General features: G+C 43.8%; 1 protein-coding gene across 6 annotated transcripts in view; it reads right to left on the bottom strand.

Moving 5' to 3' along the window:
- The window catches only part of OSBPL10 (oxysterol binding protein like 10), a 373,396-nt gene that overhangs the window by 83,203 nt on the left and 273,349 nt on the right, over window positions 1–16,844 (bottom strand). For all 6 annotated transcript variants that reach the window (XM_032647860.1, XM_032647862.1, XM_032647863.1 and 3 more), the window contains one exon: window positions 1,089–1,299. In XM_032647860.1, coding sequence (XP_032503751.1) covers window positions 1,089–1,299 — 211 coding nt within the window. The remainder of the gene's footprint in view (window positions 1–1,088; window positions 1,300–16,844) is intronic.

The following is a 16,844-nucleotide window of genomic DNA, read 5'->3' as shown; positions in this document are numbered from 1 at the left end:
CCAACATCCCGCTTTTAACCTTGGTGAAAGAGGAAGGCAAAGGCGACTTGTGGGAAGCGTGAAATACAGACTATCTGTCATAACCCAGCTATACTTTCCATCACCTGAACTGCCTCATTTCTCATTAATTAATTGAACCCTGGGCAACAAAGCTCCATGAGGCTTCAATTTGTCTCTTATTTCTAATACTTTACAATTCTATATGACATGACCAATCTCAAGCCATTTTCACCTTTATCATTTAATTTAATCTTCCCTAATATCTTTCTATCTGCTTATCGATTAAACACTTCAAAAGGATTGGAGCATCTTAAGGGGGGGTTATTATTATCTCTAGCTTCTTGATAAAGAACTGGAAATGCTTCTGCTATGTATTCCAGAGAAATTCTCACACCGGGCCCTGAGGGGACAGGAAAGGGATTGGGGGAGCGGGTGTCCAGAGAGCAGGAGGTAAGGCAGGTGTGGAGAAGGTGTGGAGCCAAGTGTTGGGGGACATACTCCACAGGCACAGTTAGAAATAGTGGACTAGGGCTTCCCTGGTGGCGCAGTGGTTGAGAGCCCGCCTGCCGATGCAGGGGACAGGGGTTCGTGCCCTGGACCGGGAAGATCCCACATGCCGCGGAGCGGCTGGGCCCGTGAGCCATGGCCGCTGAGCCTGCGCGTCCGGAGCCTGTGCTCCGCAACGGGAGAGGCCACAACAGTGAGAGGCCCGCGTACCGCAAAAAAAAAAAAAAGAAATAGTGGACTAGAGGCTGCATAGCAATGAGTCTTGCAAACACAACACTGAGTGCAAAATTCACAAACGGAAAGCAATGGAGAACGGGGTGCCAGCACGTCTCAAAGTAGTTTCAGAGTATTCATGGAAACACGTTAAATTGTGCATAGGATGGCAATTGCTAATGGGTAAAACAGAAATAAAAATATAGCCCAAGCGAGGTGGGGAAGGAAGAAGGGGTAAATGGAGAAGCGCTTGGATAAAAGGCGAGATGGATGGATTTAAAGGAGGAAGGCGATGGCAGACAGACACACGCATGCGTACATCGGAGAGCGCGCACTTGCAGCCCCGGGCGGGCCCCCGGAGGTCTTACCCGAGGCCCCGGGTCTGTGGCTGGGCTGACTGGCCTGGTGCAGGCTCTGCTGGAGCAGGCTCAGGCACTCCCCAAGGCAGCTGAGGGTGGCAGCAGAGGTAGCTTTCAGGAGCAGCAGGTCCTGGTCCAAGGCAGTGAGGGGCCCGGACCCCGGCAGAGACTCGATGGCATGCACCAGGTTCTTCTGCTGTCCCTCCACCTGGGTCATCATCTGCGGAACGGGAAGACAGCGAGAAGGTGAGGGTCGAAGTCCTCTCTTCCACAGGCGAGGAGCCAGCGCTTAAACTACCGGAGTGGATGAAAGTGCGGGGGAAGTGGTGAGAGACAGCATCACCACCCAGACTGCCAGCAGCGTGGGAGACAGCTCGGAGGGTGCTCGGCGTACAGCCCTCCTGGGATGATGCAGGCCCGGGTGAAATCTACCTGGGTCCATCCACGCAAAGGCATGCCTCTAAAGCTCTGATCACAAGAGGGTTTTAGAACTTTAGAGCTGAAAGGGACCATCGGGGCCACCTGGGTGTATCAGTTTACAGATCTTCGGAAGGTAATAATAAATATACTAAAAGTATAGAAGTCTTGTGACCAACTTTAAGGTCCTTGGACCACGGAAGGTTATCTGAGATGGTGGAAGCGTGTGGCTTTGCCTCAGAGCAAGGTTAATTCCATGCTTTCCTTCCAGCTGCATTCCATCCCTAACTCCCTGGCAGTCCTATTCGAAGTTCAAGAAATAGAAGTGACATCTGGGGCTGGCATTTGTGGGAGTGAGATCAGACCGAGGCCAGTGCCGACCCACTCTGACCCCAAAATGCTACAAGAGCCCGCGACTTCCTTAACACCGTAGAGGAGGAGAAAAACTGGGAGTTCTAGAGCCAGCCCTGCTCCATGGCTGAAGCTGTGACAAACCAGTAACCCTGTGTTGTGGCCTGGCTTCAGTTTGTAAGCTATAGACAAGCAGTGTCTCCTTGGACAAATGAAGGAGAAAGGAACTCAAGAACTAAAAAAGGACTTCACTGGTGATCTTGTGAAGTTCATGCCCCTCCTGTTTTACAACTTATCTCGCTAAGCAAGATGATGAGCATAAATTGCATGGCAAACAAATAAACAGTCGAGCTGATACATGGAGGAACTAAAGCAGCCTGCCCAAGGTCACAGGGTCACAGGTCAGCATCAGAGGAAGGCACCAACTCCTGTTCTCTGGATTCCGGTCCACTGTTCCTTAAGCATCCCTCACAAAAGCCATCCTTTAATTTGAAGCAATCGCTCCTGCTTTGTCACTGTCATCCCAGGAGGATCCTTGTTACCATCAAGATGCCACCAGCTGGGAAGAAGCAATACTCTGTAAGGACTGCTGGACTTGGACACAAAACTCATCCCATGCTTTGGCTTATTTTTCTATTTTCTTTCTGCTATTTCCTATCCCTCTGTGTAGTCATCTCCTTAAAAAAAAAAAAACAAAAAAACTCCCCCATTGCAATCCTACTTACCAAAATCGGTGCCCTTACTTCAAAAAGATTTTTTAAAATATCGACATTAAACATATTACATGCCCATCCTCTGGCCATGTAAATTATTTTTTGCAGATTACAGAGTTTATACCTAGCCATTCTGGCTCTTAAAACAGTACCTGGGGCATAATAGGAGCTCAATAAGAATTCATTTCTCCTTCAGGTCTTTGCTGAAGAGCTGCCTTCTCAGGAAAGCTTCCTGAACCACATAATTTAAAATCAAAAAAAACCAAAAAATAGAGAGTATAAAATCATATGTCCAACCAAAACCCTGGCACTCCTGTGCTCCTTCCCAACTTATTTTTCTCCATAGCACTTAACCATCTTCCAACCCAACTTGTAATTTACTTATTTCTTATGTTCATCTGTACTAGTGTGAAAGCAAGGACCATTCTATCTGTGATGTTCACTGATGGATCTGTTGAAAGAATGAACGAAGCCCCAGGGTCCCTTTTTTCTCACTGAGGCGCAAGAGAGTCTGTTTATGACACAAAGTCTACACAAATCATTATAGTCTATTAGGACAACATGGCTGAAGATTCAGTAAAAATAATACCTCCGTTATCAGTTTAGGTTTGCCAAGAAAATGGTTAAATTTAACATTGAAAAAGATAAAATGTTTTTATATTCTTTGACAGTCAACTCTATGTAGAACTGCTAACATTTAGGGAGAAGTTGATTTCAAGCTACTTGTTGTAGTCAGCATTTCTGTAAATTCCTACCATAAAATCTTGTCTTAGAAAAATGATGCGTTGAAAGGGAAGCAGCAAATATAATGATGGAATATAAATGTATATTATGTATGTATATGTATAAATGTATATTATGTTCTTGACTACTATGGACGATAACATAATGCTTAAAAGGTGAGTAAAATGAAGCCATTAAATATGGAATATATTCCTTTTTAATCAACGAAAAGGAGAACTGTATTCCAATTATATAGTATAGGATAAGTACTTGTTATTTCACAAGCATAAAATATGATGCAAATCTCAGGTAATAAAAACACAAAAGTGACTTCCAGAATCTTCTACCCTATTACAACAGAGGCAGGTTCCCAGAGATGGAAGGCACGTATCTGCTCTCTAGAAAGCATTCAACAGTGTTTATCAGAGCCTGTTGCCAGCGCCAAGAGGCAGGACAGCCTCCAGCAAAGGACGTCTGAACCGGCAGTGGATGGATTTGACGTTTACAATGACTGCAGAACGGCTGGCGCTGAGTGGGAGGGGGCAGGGGTGCCACATGCCCCACAAGTCAGGGCAGAACTTTCCTGCTCAAAATGCCGAGAGCGCTCCCTGAGTGACCCTGTGCTACAGACTTACCAGGGACCAGACACTGGACGGATTTCAGCATCTTTCTTGGTACACTGAGCACTAAAACGAGCTTAGCACAGCGCGTGACACGCAGGAGACACCGAGAGTCATTTTCTCCCCTTTTCCATGTGACGCAAAACAGAACTTTAGTCTTTAAACACAAAATCGATGCCAACCTTCACTTTCTATTAGTATCATCAGGCTCCAAAAGAAACTGAACGAACCCTGAAAGCAACACAGGACTCCCAGCCTCAGCGCTTGTATATCACGCTTATCACTGCTTTAACTTTTCTCACACTGGGAGGCACTGATGGAGAACCTTCATCAGACTTGGGAAGAACAAGTTTTAGCTGTTTTTTCCATATCTAATTTTAATGAAGGGCACATATGAGAAGATGTCTCAAAGCTGTACATGACAAAAACACCACCAACAAAGTCCCAAAGCAGCTCCCTTTGCCCTGCAAGGTTCCCACACCTTCAACACAAGAGCAAAGCATGGCCAGGGACGGCCACCAGCCTTTGAACTGCTTGAACCACTAATTACATAAGTTTCAAGTCAGAGCTCTAAACACTTCTTCTGAAGCACAACATCAACCATGTGTGGTGTTTAAAAACCAAAAAACAAAAAAGCACGCATTTCATTTCTTGTGGCGTTTGGCTTCTACAATCAGGGGTATCGCCACCTTGTTAACACAGGTGCAAAATGGGACCCCCGTGAAATTTCAGAGATCCACCCCCTGGGAATGTCAACTCTGAGGTTGTGAAGTAGTCTAACTTTAGGTCAAATCCAACTTCACAGGGGAAGAAAAAAGGTCCACTTCTCATAGCACAAACAATGGCATGTGCACTGCAAAATCAAAGCTAAGAAAGTCAGTGGCTGCAGATTTTATGGTTTTATTTCACTGAAGCTGAAACCAAAGCTGAAGGCAAAGACCAAAACCCAGTGACATCAGCTCAACAAGATGAGATCCTGCTAAAGAGGGAACTGAGGAGGGGGCAGCAAGGGGGCAGCGGCTACACTCGCTCGCCTTGATGGCCTCAGACCGTTCTGACCTGCAAAGCTTGGTGTAGGTTTTGAGAGGCGCCGGAAAGGTCCAGTCCTGACAGGCTAGACATCAACGAATACCAGCTCCTCACTCATCCATCCGTCAGTAACCAAAGCAGCAGCAGCATACTCGGATTTCTTATCCTAATGTCACCAGGGCTGCCGGCCTTGCTTGGCCGAGCCTTCTGGGTTCACAGACTCCCTGGGACCTTCAGTAACTCAATCCCTCTTGCCTGGAAGGAGAACAAACAATTTGATGCCAACTTCAAGGTGGCCTTGGTTTGACATTTCTCCTCAGCCTGGTGGAATTCCAGAGCCCCTTCTAAGTCTCCCGTCTGGGTCAGGGATCAGTCCTTGGCTAACTCAGGCTCAAAGACCTTAGAACCAAAACTAACTAACTAGCTAACTAACTAAAACTAACACTTCTCTCTCTCTCTCTCTCTCTCTCTCTCTGTCTCACACACACACACCCACACACACAGAGCTTACTATCTCCATTAACACAGATTTACTATTCAACGACCCTCATTAGCATTACTTTAAAATTCCAGACTCCCCACCCCAGAAATGGCTTGACGGCTCCTTACAGAAGCTTCCTGAAATATCCATCAGCTCTTTAATGGAAGCCATCAACACACAGTGTGCACCCTAAAATTTGTTAAATGCCTTGTCTCTAAGTCCTTGCCTTGTTTCTACCAGTCCTGAGCCATTGTCTCTTGATCTCAATCAAGTCCCTGTATTGTCGACCAAAGTTCTAATTCTCGTTTCCAGACGCTGCCCTCCTGGCTGAGAGACACTGCCCCATGGTGGTGGCATTTCCCCCACAGCATGAGCAATAAAGTCCCTTGGCCTTGTCATCAGAGGGTGGTGGTGACATCTGGAGAGGCAACATCCCAACCTCTACAGCCTTTCTCCATGTTTCTGAGTGTTGGGAACCCAGTTAAGGCCTGGCCTCACCTGAACAATTTCTCCCTCTTGCTGAGTCGCTTCCCTGACTCTCAGCCTGCCTTCTGCACTCCCTGGGCTTTGTCTGTTGTTCCAGCTCTTGGCATAACCGGAATGTTAACAAGCCAAGAGTTTCCTTGAAGCAGGGTCCCGGGTCCCTTTGCACCGCTCTCTGTGGTCCCAAGCACAACCCCACGGAGGCCAGTCCTAAACATCTCCTGGACTCCCAAATCTCTCTCCAGGCTCATCAGGTGAGCAGACAAAGAAAACCCCATCGAGTGGGCAGATCTTCAAATCCACACTACTTGATAGGGGTAAGAGAGTGACAGTGACAATAAGGAACAAAGATAAGCGGGAGGAAACAGGTCCCTCTCCAGGGGTGAGGCTGCCAGCTACACAGATGAGGTTACAGATAAAGAGGAAGAACAAGGTGACAAAACACAGGAAGAGAATAGAGAAACCAACGTAAGAAACCAACTATAAACCAAGGGAAACCAAAATTCCACCTTTTAAAGTATCCAACATCAAAACAACCTACTGTCTTCTAGGCAGAGGAGTGAATTATGACGGAGTTACTGTTGCCTGGGCATATGTAAATTTAACCATCTGAAATACAGGCCTTAATCATCTTGTCATCTTTGTTGAGTTTTTCAAATAAATAGTAACATGGGCAGTTGAATTTTAAATTTAATTTGGAAGCCTAAATTGTAGTGAAAATGTCTTCAGAGATATTGCTCTGAAATTCAACTTTCAATAAAAATTTTAATTGGAAAAAAAAAATGGGAAAAAGAAGGAAAGATCTCCCAAAAATTGACCATTAGATCTTTGATGACCTAACTACGTGTGTCCGCAAACTTCTATAAAAGGCCAGGGAGTAAATATTTAAGGCTTGGCAAACCACTGGATCTCTGTGGTGACTGCTCAGCCTGGCCCCTGCAGCTGGAAGGCAGGCAGAGTCCCCGTGTAAACATTTGGGTGAGACTGTGCCCACATAAAACTAGCATTTGACTCATCTCGGTTTGGATGTCAGATAATTCTCTTTTCTCATTCAATGTGTGATTTTATTGGTTCTTGGAGTGACTGGTGATTTCTGACCATATCCTGGACATTTTGGCTATCGTGTTAGGAGATTCCAGGTCCAATTTGAATTTTTTTAGGAGGCAATCACATGTTTAGGTTGAGCACACAAGCCCTAGCCTACTTTTATGGCCCGTGGTTTCAATGACAATCTAATTTCAGACTCTTTGTGGTGCTATTTTGATCTGCTTGGTTTATCTCCTGTCCCGGGGTCTCCATTGGTCCCTGCTGGTCTACCTGAGAGTCCAGACCTTCCACACAGGGGACAGGTGCCTGTTCTGGCAGGATCCCCCTTGCCCTCAGCTCTGGGTCGGGGAGGGGAATCTCAGGCCTGAAGTCATTTTTATGCCTTTGGTCAGAAAAGTTTGCTTTCCTTTCAAAGGTATGTAAGTGCATACATGTTATTTCCACTTCCAAGTTGAAGGCTGCTTCCTAAGCAGATCTAACTAGCCAGATGGAAGAGTGCCAAGCACCAGTCATTCATTTTTTTGGTTGCAGAATTTATTCTCTCTTTTAGAAAATTGACAGAAGAGAAGCATTCATCATTTCTACATTTTTACCTGCTTTCTGGATTTATACCCACTTTGCTGGACCTCAGGGGGTACGACTGAGGCTGACTGTTACCAGATGACTTACGTGCTGACTCCAGATCTATCTGTCCTCCCCCACCACTGGGAGGCAGGACAGGCTACTGGCATTTTTAGTTCAACATTCTGACACGTGGCCTTTATCATGTGAGACTAGGGGAATAGAAATGAAAGAGAAGAGTGGTTGAAAGGCCAATCCAGAGATGAAGGACATCCATCCTGGTCCCTCCATAGTTTCAATATGAGAACGTGAGTGTTACCAAGAAGTCTCAGTGCTATTTATACAGCAGCCCATGCCATCCAAGGCAAAAGGCAAAAGGCAAAGGCAAAATTCTGACCTGCACATGCACATACCCAGAAACACTTTCTGAAGATATGGGGATGGGTCCGCACATTTCTTAAAAACGGATTCTTTTCTGTCTTACCTTCACCTTTGGCTTTTCTACAATCATTTCCTCGCCACCCCCAGTAATAACTCCACATTGCTCAAATATGAAATGCACATTTTATCTTTACCAACTCCCAAAAGACAAACCCATACTGAAATGTTCAAGAACTATGAGATCATAAACAGAAAAACAAACAACTCAATCAAAAAATGGGCAGAAGACTTAAATAAACATCCCTCCAAAGAAGAAATACAAAGGGCCAATAGACACACGAAAAGATGCTCAACATCGCTAATTATTAGAGAAATGCAAATCAAAACTACAGTGAGGTACCACACCTCACACCAGTCAGAATGGCCATCATCAAAAAGTCTACAAATAATAGATGCTGGAGAGGGTGTGGAGAAAAGGGAATTCCCTACACTGTTGGTGGGAATGTAAGCTGGTGCAGCCACCGTGGAAAACAGTATGGAGGTTTCTCAGAAAACTAATAATAGAGCTACCATATGATCCATCAATCCCACTCCTGGGCCTATATCCAGACACAAATCTAATTCACAAAGATACATGCACCCTATGTTCATAGCAGCACTATTCACAAAAGCCAAGACATGGAAGCAATCTAAATGTCCACTGACAGAGGAATGGATAAAGAAGATGTGGTACATACATACAATGGAATACTACTCAGCCATGAAAAAGAACAAAATAATGCCATTTGCAGCAACATGGATGTAACCAGAGATTATCATACTAAGTGAAGTAAGTCAGAAAGACAAATACCATATGATATCACTTATATGTGGAATCTAAAATATGTCACAAATGAACCTAACTACAAACAGAAACAGACTCACAGACAGACAACAGACTTGTGGTTGCTGGGGGGTGGGGAGGCGGGAGAGGGATGGAGTGGGAGTTTGGGGTTAGTAGATGCAAATTATTATATACAGGATGGATAAACAACAAGGTCCTACTGTATAGCACAGGGAACTCTATTCAATATCCTGAGATAAACCATAATAAGAAAGAATATAAAAAAGAATGTGTATGTGTGTATATATATATATATATATATAACTGAGTCACCTTACTGTACAGCAGAAATTAACATAACACTGTAGATCAACTATACGTCAAAAAAGAAAAAAGAACTATGAGATCATAGCATTCATGGGCAAAGGAATCTATGGCTGTCAAGTCTGTCTCCTTCATTTTGCAAGCAGGAAATCTGGGTTCAGAGAAGCCAGGAGTCCGTGCTGAGGTCACACACAGCTTCACCTGTAGTGGCAGCCCTCACTCTCCTCCTACAGTGGGGCGGCTCCACTCCGAGGCACGATCCCATATACTTCCTCCTCTTTCCTTCTCTTATTCGGGAAGCGCAATACCCTTTCTGCCTCAGAAAACAACTACGGTGACGGTGACGTTTCTTCCACTGTCCCTCACCCCACCTTTTCTCACCACCTGGAAACAACTTGTTTTTGTTATTCTGATTACAAAAGGCTGACTCACACCATCAATCACCATCCCAACAAAATCAGAAAGTAAATACAGTTCTAAAAAAGGAAGTAAAAATTACCTGAAATCCTAATTCTTAGAGATAAGCCCTAACATTCTGGTATTACTCTGACTCTTCCAATTTATACAAATGCGCACACACACACACACACATGTACACACACACAGTATTATTTTATTTAACAGGATATCCCTTATATATAATTGTATAACCTTTACCACTTGAAATGCATCATCTCTTATAGCTGGGAGTTACTTCAAAATACTCCAGTGGTGTTGGTGGAGGATAGGATGAAATGATACTGGCTTTGGGGATGCTGAAGCTGTTGGTGGTGACATGGAGGTTTAATATTATCTTCTCTAATGTTTTTACGTTTGAAATTTTTCAAAATAATGAGTTTTTTTTAATAGGGGGGAAATACATCATTATGGGTTGAATTGTGTCCCTCCAAAATTCATAAGTTGACATCCCACACCCTCAGTACCTTAAATGTGACCTAACTTGGAGATAGGATTTTTTTTGTAGAGGGAAATATAGCCTTTATTTTATAATAACTTGGAATGAAATATAATCTATAAAAATATTGAATCAGGTGTGTTGTACACCTGAAATTAATATAACATTGTAAATCAACTATACCTCAATAAAAAAAAATTATTAGAAAAATATAGGAGTTTCTTGTAGGATTAAAGATGATGAACAACCACCTCTCAGAAAGGACAAGAACAGGGCTGAGATTTGGAGACTCTCAGTAGCAGAAACCTGAGGATCCCCTCTCTAGGGGCTGCCATGAAGGGTTCCAAACTTGCTGCACATGTGCATGGCTCCAATCACATTTTTTCAAATTCTCAGGAAAGAAAGTATGATTGGCTGTTACCAAGGAGTTTCAATCCTTGCTGCAATCAAGGAGAAAGGTTCTTTGCAGAGGTCATCAGTGTAAAATCAGGTCATTAGGGTGGCCCTAATCCAATATGACTGGTGTCCTTAGAAAACAAGGAAATTAGGACCCAGACACGCACAGAGGGCAGATGAGAGAAGCCGTGGGAGAAGACTGATTTATAAGCCAAGGAGAGAGACCTGGAACAGACTCTCACAGTCCTCAGAAGGCACCAACCTGCCAATGCCTGGACTGAGGGCTTCTAGCATCCATCACTGGGAGACAAAGTACCAGTCCCTGGTACTTTGATACCGCAGCCCCAGAAAGCTAATACACACATCATAGACATCTTTCCACAGATCTCACTGTAGTGGCTGCATCATGGAAGAGCTTTTCACTCCAAGCAAAGTCAACCCTGGCTCTGGAGCAGAAGCTCCTTGCTTGCAATGTCACCATCACATCTTCTCATGGAATTTTTGCTAAAGGAAAACTGAGGTAGAGAATGCATTTTCAGAATGAGGTAACAGAAGATGCTGACACAAATGTTAAAAAGTATTATTATGGCTTCCCTGGTGGCGCAGTGGTTGAGAATCCACCTGCCAAGGCAGGGGTTGCAGGTTCGAGCCCTGGTCTGGAAAGATCCCACATGCTACGGAGCGACTAAGCCCGTGCGCCAGAACTGCTGAGCCTGCGCTCTGGAGCCAGCGAGCCACAACTGCTGGGCCCACGTGCCACAACTACTGAAGCCCACGTACCGCAAAGAGGAGTGGCCCCCACTCTCCGCAACTAAAGAAAAGCCTGCACAGAGCAATGAAGACCCAAAGCAGCCAAAAATAAATAAATTAAAAAAATTTTTTAAGTATTATTTTTTCATTCCACCTGTCTGTACTGAATGTTAAGTTGGTAATGAGGGGTGCCAGGTGCAAAAGGAATGGTCTCTTATCCTGTTCTCAATGAAAACACCATAGGCCAACAGAAGGACTGTGAGTAAAAGGAAAGGGGTCAGGAAATCACCACCTTGTTTCATCCCTCATCGCTCTGTACCTCTGCCTCTCTCATACAGGCACAGCCCCGGCAGGGTGCTGGATGCGATAAAGGCGCTCACCCTTACCAGCACAAGGCTGGCCTCCCCTGCATGACACCCACGACCCGGGCTTTGGTGGAAGTGCCACCCACTGCTGGTTTTCATTATAAATCTCTCTCTTTTTTTTTTTTAAACAAAAACAATACTTATCACGGAAAAAAACACCACACATAGTAAAATAGAAGAAAAAAATACCCATAACATATCCCAAACTAGAGAAATAAGTATTAAAATTTTGGTATACATACAACAGTTTTATGCACAAATATGTACTTTTACTTTTTATGAAAGTGGTTGCACATCATAATATTGCTTTTTTTAAAATTCCATATACCATGTTGAATTGTAACAATACTATTTACGATACTGCAGGTCATTCCAGCACATAAATGGGCCACAATTTATTGCCCAGTTCTCTATCACCGGACCTTACGATGAGGTCTAACTTTCTTCTCTGTGACAAACTACAATTCCACAAACTTCTCTGTAGGTAGATCTCAGCATAAATTTGTAAACTAAACTTAAAATAAACTCCTAGAAGTTTATTAAAATAAACTCCTAGAAGAGGAGTTGCTGAATTTAAGGGTATTTAACATTAATTTTTAAGCCTTTTGAGAAATACTGCCAGCTCACCATCGAAAAATAATTGTTATCAATTTGTTTTCCCTCAGCAATGTGTGAGCTGTCCTCTTTCTTATTAGCACTCTCTAAAACTCATCTTTTTTTCATAACCAATTTCACAGACAAAAAAACTCAAAAAATGAAAACCAGTATCTTTTTTAAATTTTAATTCATTGCACATGTCCCTGTATACTATGGGGCTAAAAAAGGGTTAAGAAATTTCCACATCTAGCAACGAGCAGTAAATAAGCCCTAGAGACCTAATGCACAGTATAATGAATATACACAATAATACTGTACTATAATCATCAACCTTGCTAAGTGACTAGAACTTAATTATTCCAACCACTATAAAGAAGGGATAATTATGTAATGTGACAGAGGTGCTAAATCTCACTACAATGGCAATCCTATTACCCTATGTATATGTATCAAATTAACATGCGGTACACCTTAACTTTACAGAATGTTACATGTAAAATATATTTAACAAAAAGAAGTTTCCATATCCAGTAAAGAAAATTCAAGCAAATAAGACTAAAGGGAGTCCAGAGAGCACGCTTCCTTCATCAGGGTGGAAGCAGCCATGTGGATAGGCGGGTAGGTGTAGGGCAAGGGACAAGGTGGCCCCAGCGATGGAAGGAAAGCTACACGCAGCCCTGGCTGGGAGGGGAAGGATGACCAGGAGAACCCACTGGATTCAGAAAGCTCATGAAGAAGCCACAGCTCTCTCCTAAAAGGTCCAAGGACAAAGAGACAATGGGAAACAATGCCCGAGGTGCCCACACCCTCCTCATGCCAGAGGGAGCGTCTACCTGGACCCTGTCCTACTGCCTGCTCTGCCCCCAGGACCCACTGGATAAGGGCAGGACTGTCCACCTTTGCCAAGCTCGCCAAGCAAGGTCCTGTGTCTGATCTGAATCCAGCATCTAAGCTGAAGAGGAAAGCAGAAAGCGGCTCTTGGCTTTCCCACGTTCCTCCATCTCAACTTCTCCATCTACTTCCGGTACAGCAGTCACACCAGTCACAGCCATTGACATGAATAATAGAAGCAGGGCCATTTCACGTCCGGACCAAGGGGGAGCCTTACAGTTTACAAAGTGCTACCACACTCATCATCTCTCACTCTCCCAGCTCTGCCCTGCTCCCAAGGCAGGCTGGTCATCGTGATTCTTGTTTTACACGACCCTGGGGCCCAAATCATAATCCATGCAAGTGGAGATGTGAGGACTGAAGTGCAGTGTCCTGGATCCAAACTTCTCTGCCCCTCTGCCTCACTCCCAGGAGGCACGCAGAACGGCACTGCCCTAGACGATTCGTGATCACAGCACACACGCACACGCGCGCGCACACACACACACACACACACACACACACACACACACACACACACACACACAGGGATGCTCACCTGGCAAGGCCTTCTGCCTAAAAGGAATTAAGATGCAATTCACTCTGAACTGAAAGAGAACAAGTTAGACCACAAAGTCTTCCTGGGTAAAATCCCCAGAAAGAAATCTTGATTCATAAACAAAGCCTGAACAACAAAGGGTAAGGATTTGTCCTGCAAATGGTGTGGAAGTTTCACTCAAGTGCTTAAGTTATCTCTCAGAAGTCCCCTCATCAGAAACTGTTAAATATACATCATGTATAAAACAAAAACTAAAATGCTACTTTATTGATCCATGTCAGAAGCCTTCTGGTCGACCTGCCATCTCTCAGCAGATGCTGGCTGGTATATCAGGTTTTTATCTCTTGCAGAATGGAACCTTACAAACCAAAGATCAACGAGTATGAAATTAAACCACTTTCCTGAGTCTGCTTTACCTTTATTCACACTCATATTCCACGTACATGCTTGGCCTATCTCAGAGAACCTCTAAGCTTCTGGAGATGTAATCTCCATTTGGGGAAATTCGAAGGTTGTTCTAAGAATTCCTGGGAAAAAAAAAAAAAGCCAGTAGACATCTATATCTAACTTCAGGTTAGTAGCACGTTCTTATCTCCCACTGGGCCGTAGCTCTACCTACTAATGCCTGTTACTCTCTTTCAAAACTTAATTGTTGTTTTTAGTTCAAATATCTATGCAAAGCAGCAGACAAGAACATGACAATATAGTTCTCTTTTCCAGCTAAAATTAATTTCACTAGTGCCAATTATTTTCAGGCAAGAAATGCATCTCCAAAGGATACTTGAAAGAGGGGGACAAAATTGTACAAGAAAGTCACATCTCCAGGCAAATCCTTTACAGTATCTGAGCCTTGGCAAATGAAACTCTGGAGAGACAAATGCATTTATCAGGAATCTGCTTCATTAATCTGAAAGGGAAAATTATGGTAAGGGATAAGCTACCAGTAATTAATATTTATTGTATCCCCACTGGGTAAATGACACTGCAGTCACCATTTTACAGAACAGAGAACACAATTCCTGCACACAAACTGCTTACAATGTAATCCTTGAGGTGCTCAAATACGAGCTAGCATAGTGATATACAGTGCTTTACAAAAGAGCTAACACCCCTCACAGGTGCCTGCACTGGAAATTGCTTTTGTGTGATGGAAATGAACTGCCCTGGACCCATTCCTACATCGTCTCCACTCTTCCTCATGACTCTGGCATCCACTTTTTAAGGAAGTATAAGAGTGTGTAGTCCATGACCACTATTCACATGAATAAGCATGCAAAGGGAATTTATTATAATGATTTCCATACATGTCCATCTCCAGGGCCCAGCCTACTGACAGAATCAATCAGTTAATCTACGACCACACACACTGTGAGAAGGGCCCACAGGATCTTAATTCATCAAAAGACTCTATTCACAGGAGATGCCTGACAAATGCTGGGTGGATGGGTGGATGGGTGGAGGAGGAAGAAGTAAGAGAGGGCAGTGAAAGGAAGGGGATGGAGGCGGGGGAGAAAAGGTAGAAGGAGAGGGGAGGAGGGGAGACTACGGAGAAAGCAAGGGGGAAAGGAAGGACACAGCTCCAAAGTTTCGGGAAGTGTAGACAAGCTGGCAAGGTCCTCTAGCAAATCCAAGAACTCCCTTCCAATGCCCCTAGTCTGGAGCTGCCACTTCCACTCAAGGAATAAATGATATTTCCTCCTGTAGCCTGTGACCTTAGACCTTCAGCCTTAACTGTTAGTTCTCCCTGGAGGACAGAGGGAATGGGATGTTTTAACTGCACATGAGACATCTCCAGGCACACAACAACCCCACATTTCTTACAGCCTCTAAATTAATCTGTATGTTCCTAGGAAAAACAAAGCCCTACCTGAATGGGCTCTAGGCTCAACCATGGAATATCTGCTTCCTGGTTGTCTTTTTTGTCCTTTTTTGTAGTACAGTTGATTTACAATATTTCAGGTGTACAGCAAAGTGATTCAGTTATACATACATATATATTCTTTTTCAGGTTCTTTTCCATTATAGGTCATTACAAGCTACTGAACGTAGTTCCCTGTGCTATACAGTAGGTCTTTGTTGTTTATCGATTTTATATATAGTAGTATATATAATGGTGTATCTGTTAATTCCAAATCCCTAATTTATCCTTCCCCCCACCTTTCCCCTTTGGCAATCATAATTTGTTTTCTATGTCTGTGAGTCTATTTCTGTTCTGTAAATAAGTTCACTTGTATCACTTTTTTAGATTTCACATATAAGTGATATCATATGATATTTGTCTCTCTCTGTCTGACTTCCTTCAGTTAGTATGATAATCTCTAGGTCCATTCATGTTGCTGCAAATGACATTATCTCATCCTTTTTTATGGCTAAGTAATATTCCATTGTATATATATATGTATCACATCTTCTTTATCCATTCATCTGTTAATGGACATTTAGGTTGCTTCCATGTCCTGGCTATAGTGAATAATGCTGCTATGAACACTGGGTTGCATGTACCTTTTCAAATTACAGTTTTAGTCTTTTCTGGATATACGCCCAGGAGTGGGATTGCCAGATCATATGGTAACTCTACTTTTAGTTTGCTAAGGAACTTCCACACTGTTCTCCATAGTGTCTGCACCAATTTACATTCCCACCAAAAGTGTATCTCTTGGTTAAGTCTTACTCTTTCTTCAGACTCAGCTTAGACGTTATTTTCACCAGGCAGCCTTCCACCACCTCCCAAAAAGGTCACGATCCCCATCACCCATAGAACACATCATGGTTGTAATTAAGCGATGTGTTATGCTATTACTTGGCTCCTCTCTCGCGCCCTTATGAGCCTCTGAGCTCCATGAGGACAAGGACCATGGCTCTTTTGTTCACTGTTGCTTCTCTAGAATCTAGGTCAAGGCCTGGGAAACTGCAGGCAAAAAATACTGGTGGAAAGAATGAGTGAATGAATAGATGAAGGGGAGCACCCAGGCATCTCTTAAGAGCTGGGAACAGCCATTCTCATCCCTTCAGTCATGAAAAAAGACAGGGCAACCTGAGACTCATCCAGATGAATAAAAGGCCCAAACACCATCTGAGTGACAGCCATGGGCTTTCAAAATTGACAAGGAAAGGAGGCACCATGCCAGTTCTGGGGATGAACAGAGCAGGTTAACTGTTTTCCTGCCACATCTCATCGGAAAACTGCAGTGGTCACGTGCCTCCCAGGTCTAGCTGATCGTGGTCATAGAGAGTGTTTAGCAGCAAAGAGCGTAAACCGGACCCACGCAAGTTCAAAGACAAGGGGATCCCTTCATGGATATGGGACAGAGGTGCCTAGCATCTGCCAGAAAGGACCACTCTCTGTCCTGCAGTGATACCACGGTCTCTCTTCTCCATCC

This window comes from Phocoena sinus, chromosome 11, assembly GCF_008692025.1.
Source record: "Phocoena sinus isolate mPhoSin1 chromosome 11, mPhoSin1.pri, whole genome shotgun sequence".
NCBI lineage: Eukaryota > Metazoa > Chordata > Mammalia > Artiodactyla > Phocoenidae > Phocoena > Phocoena sinus.
Note: the sequence above shows the minus strand (reverse complement) of the source record. Positions and strands in the feature narration are given on the sequence as shown.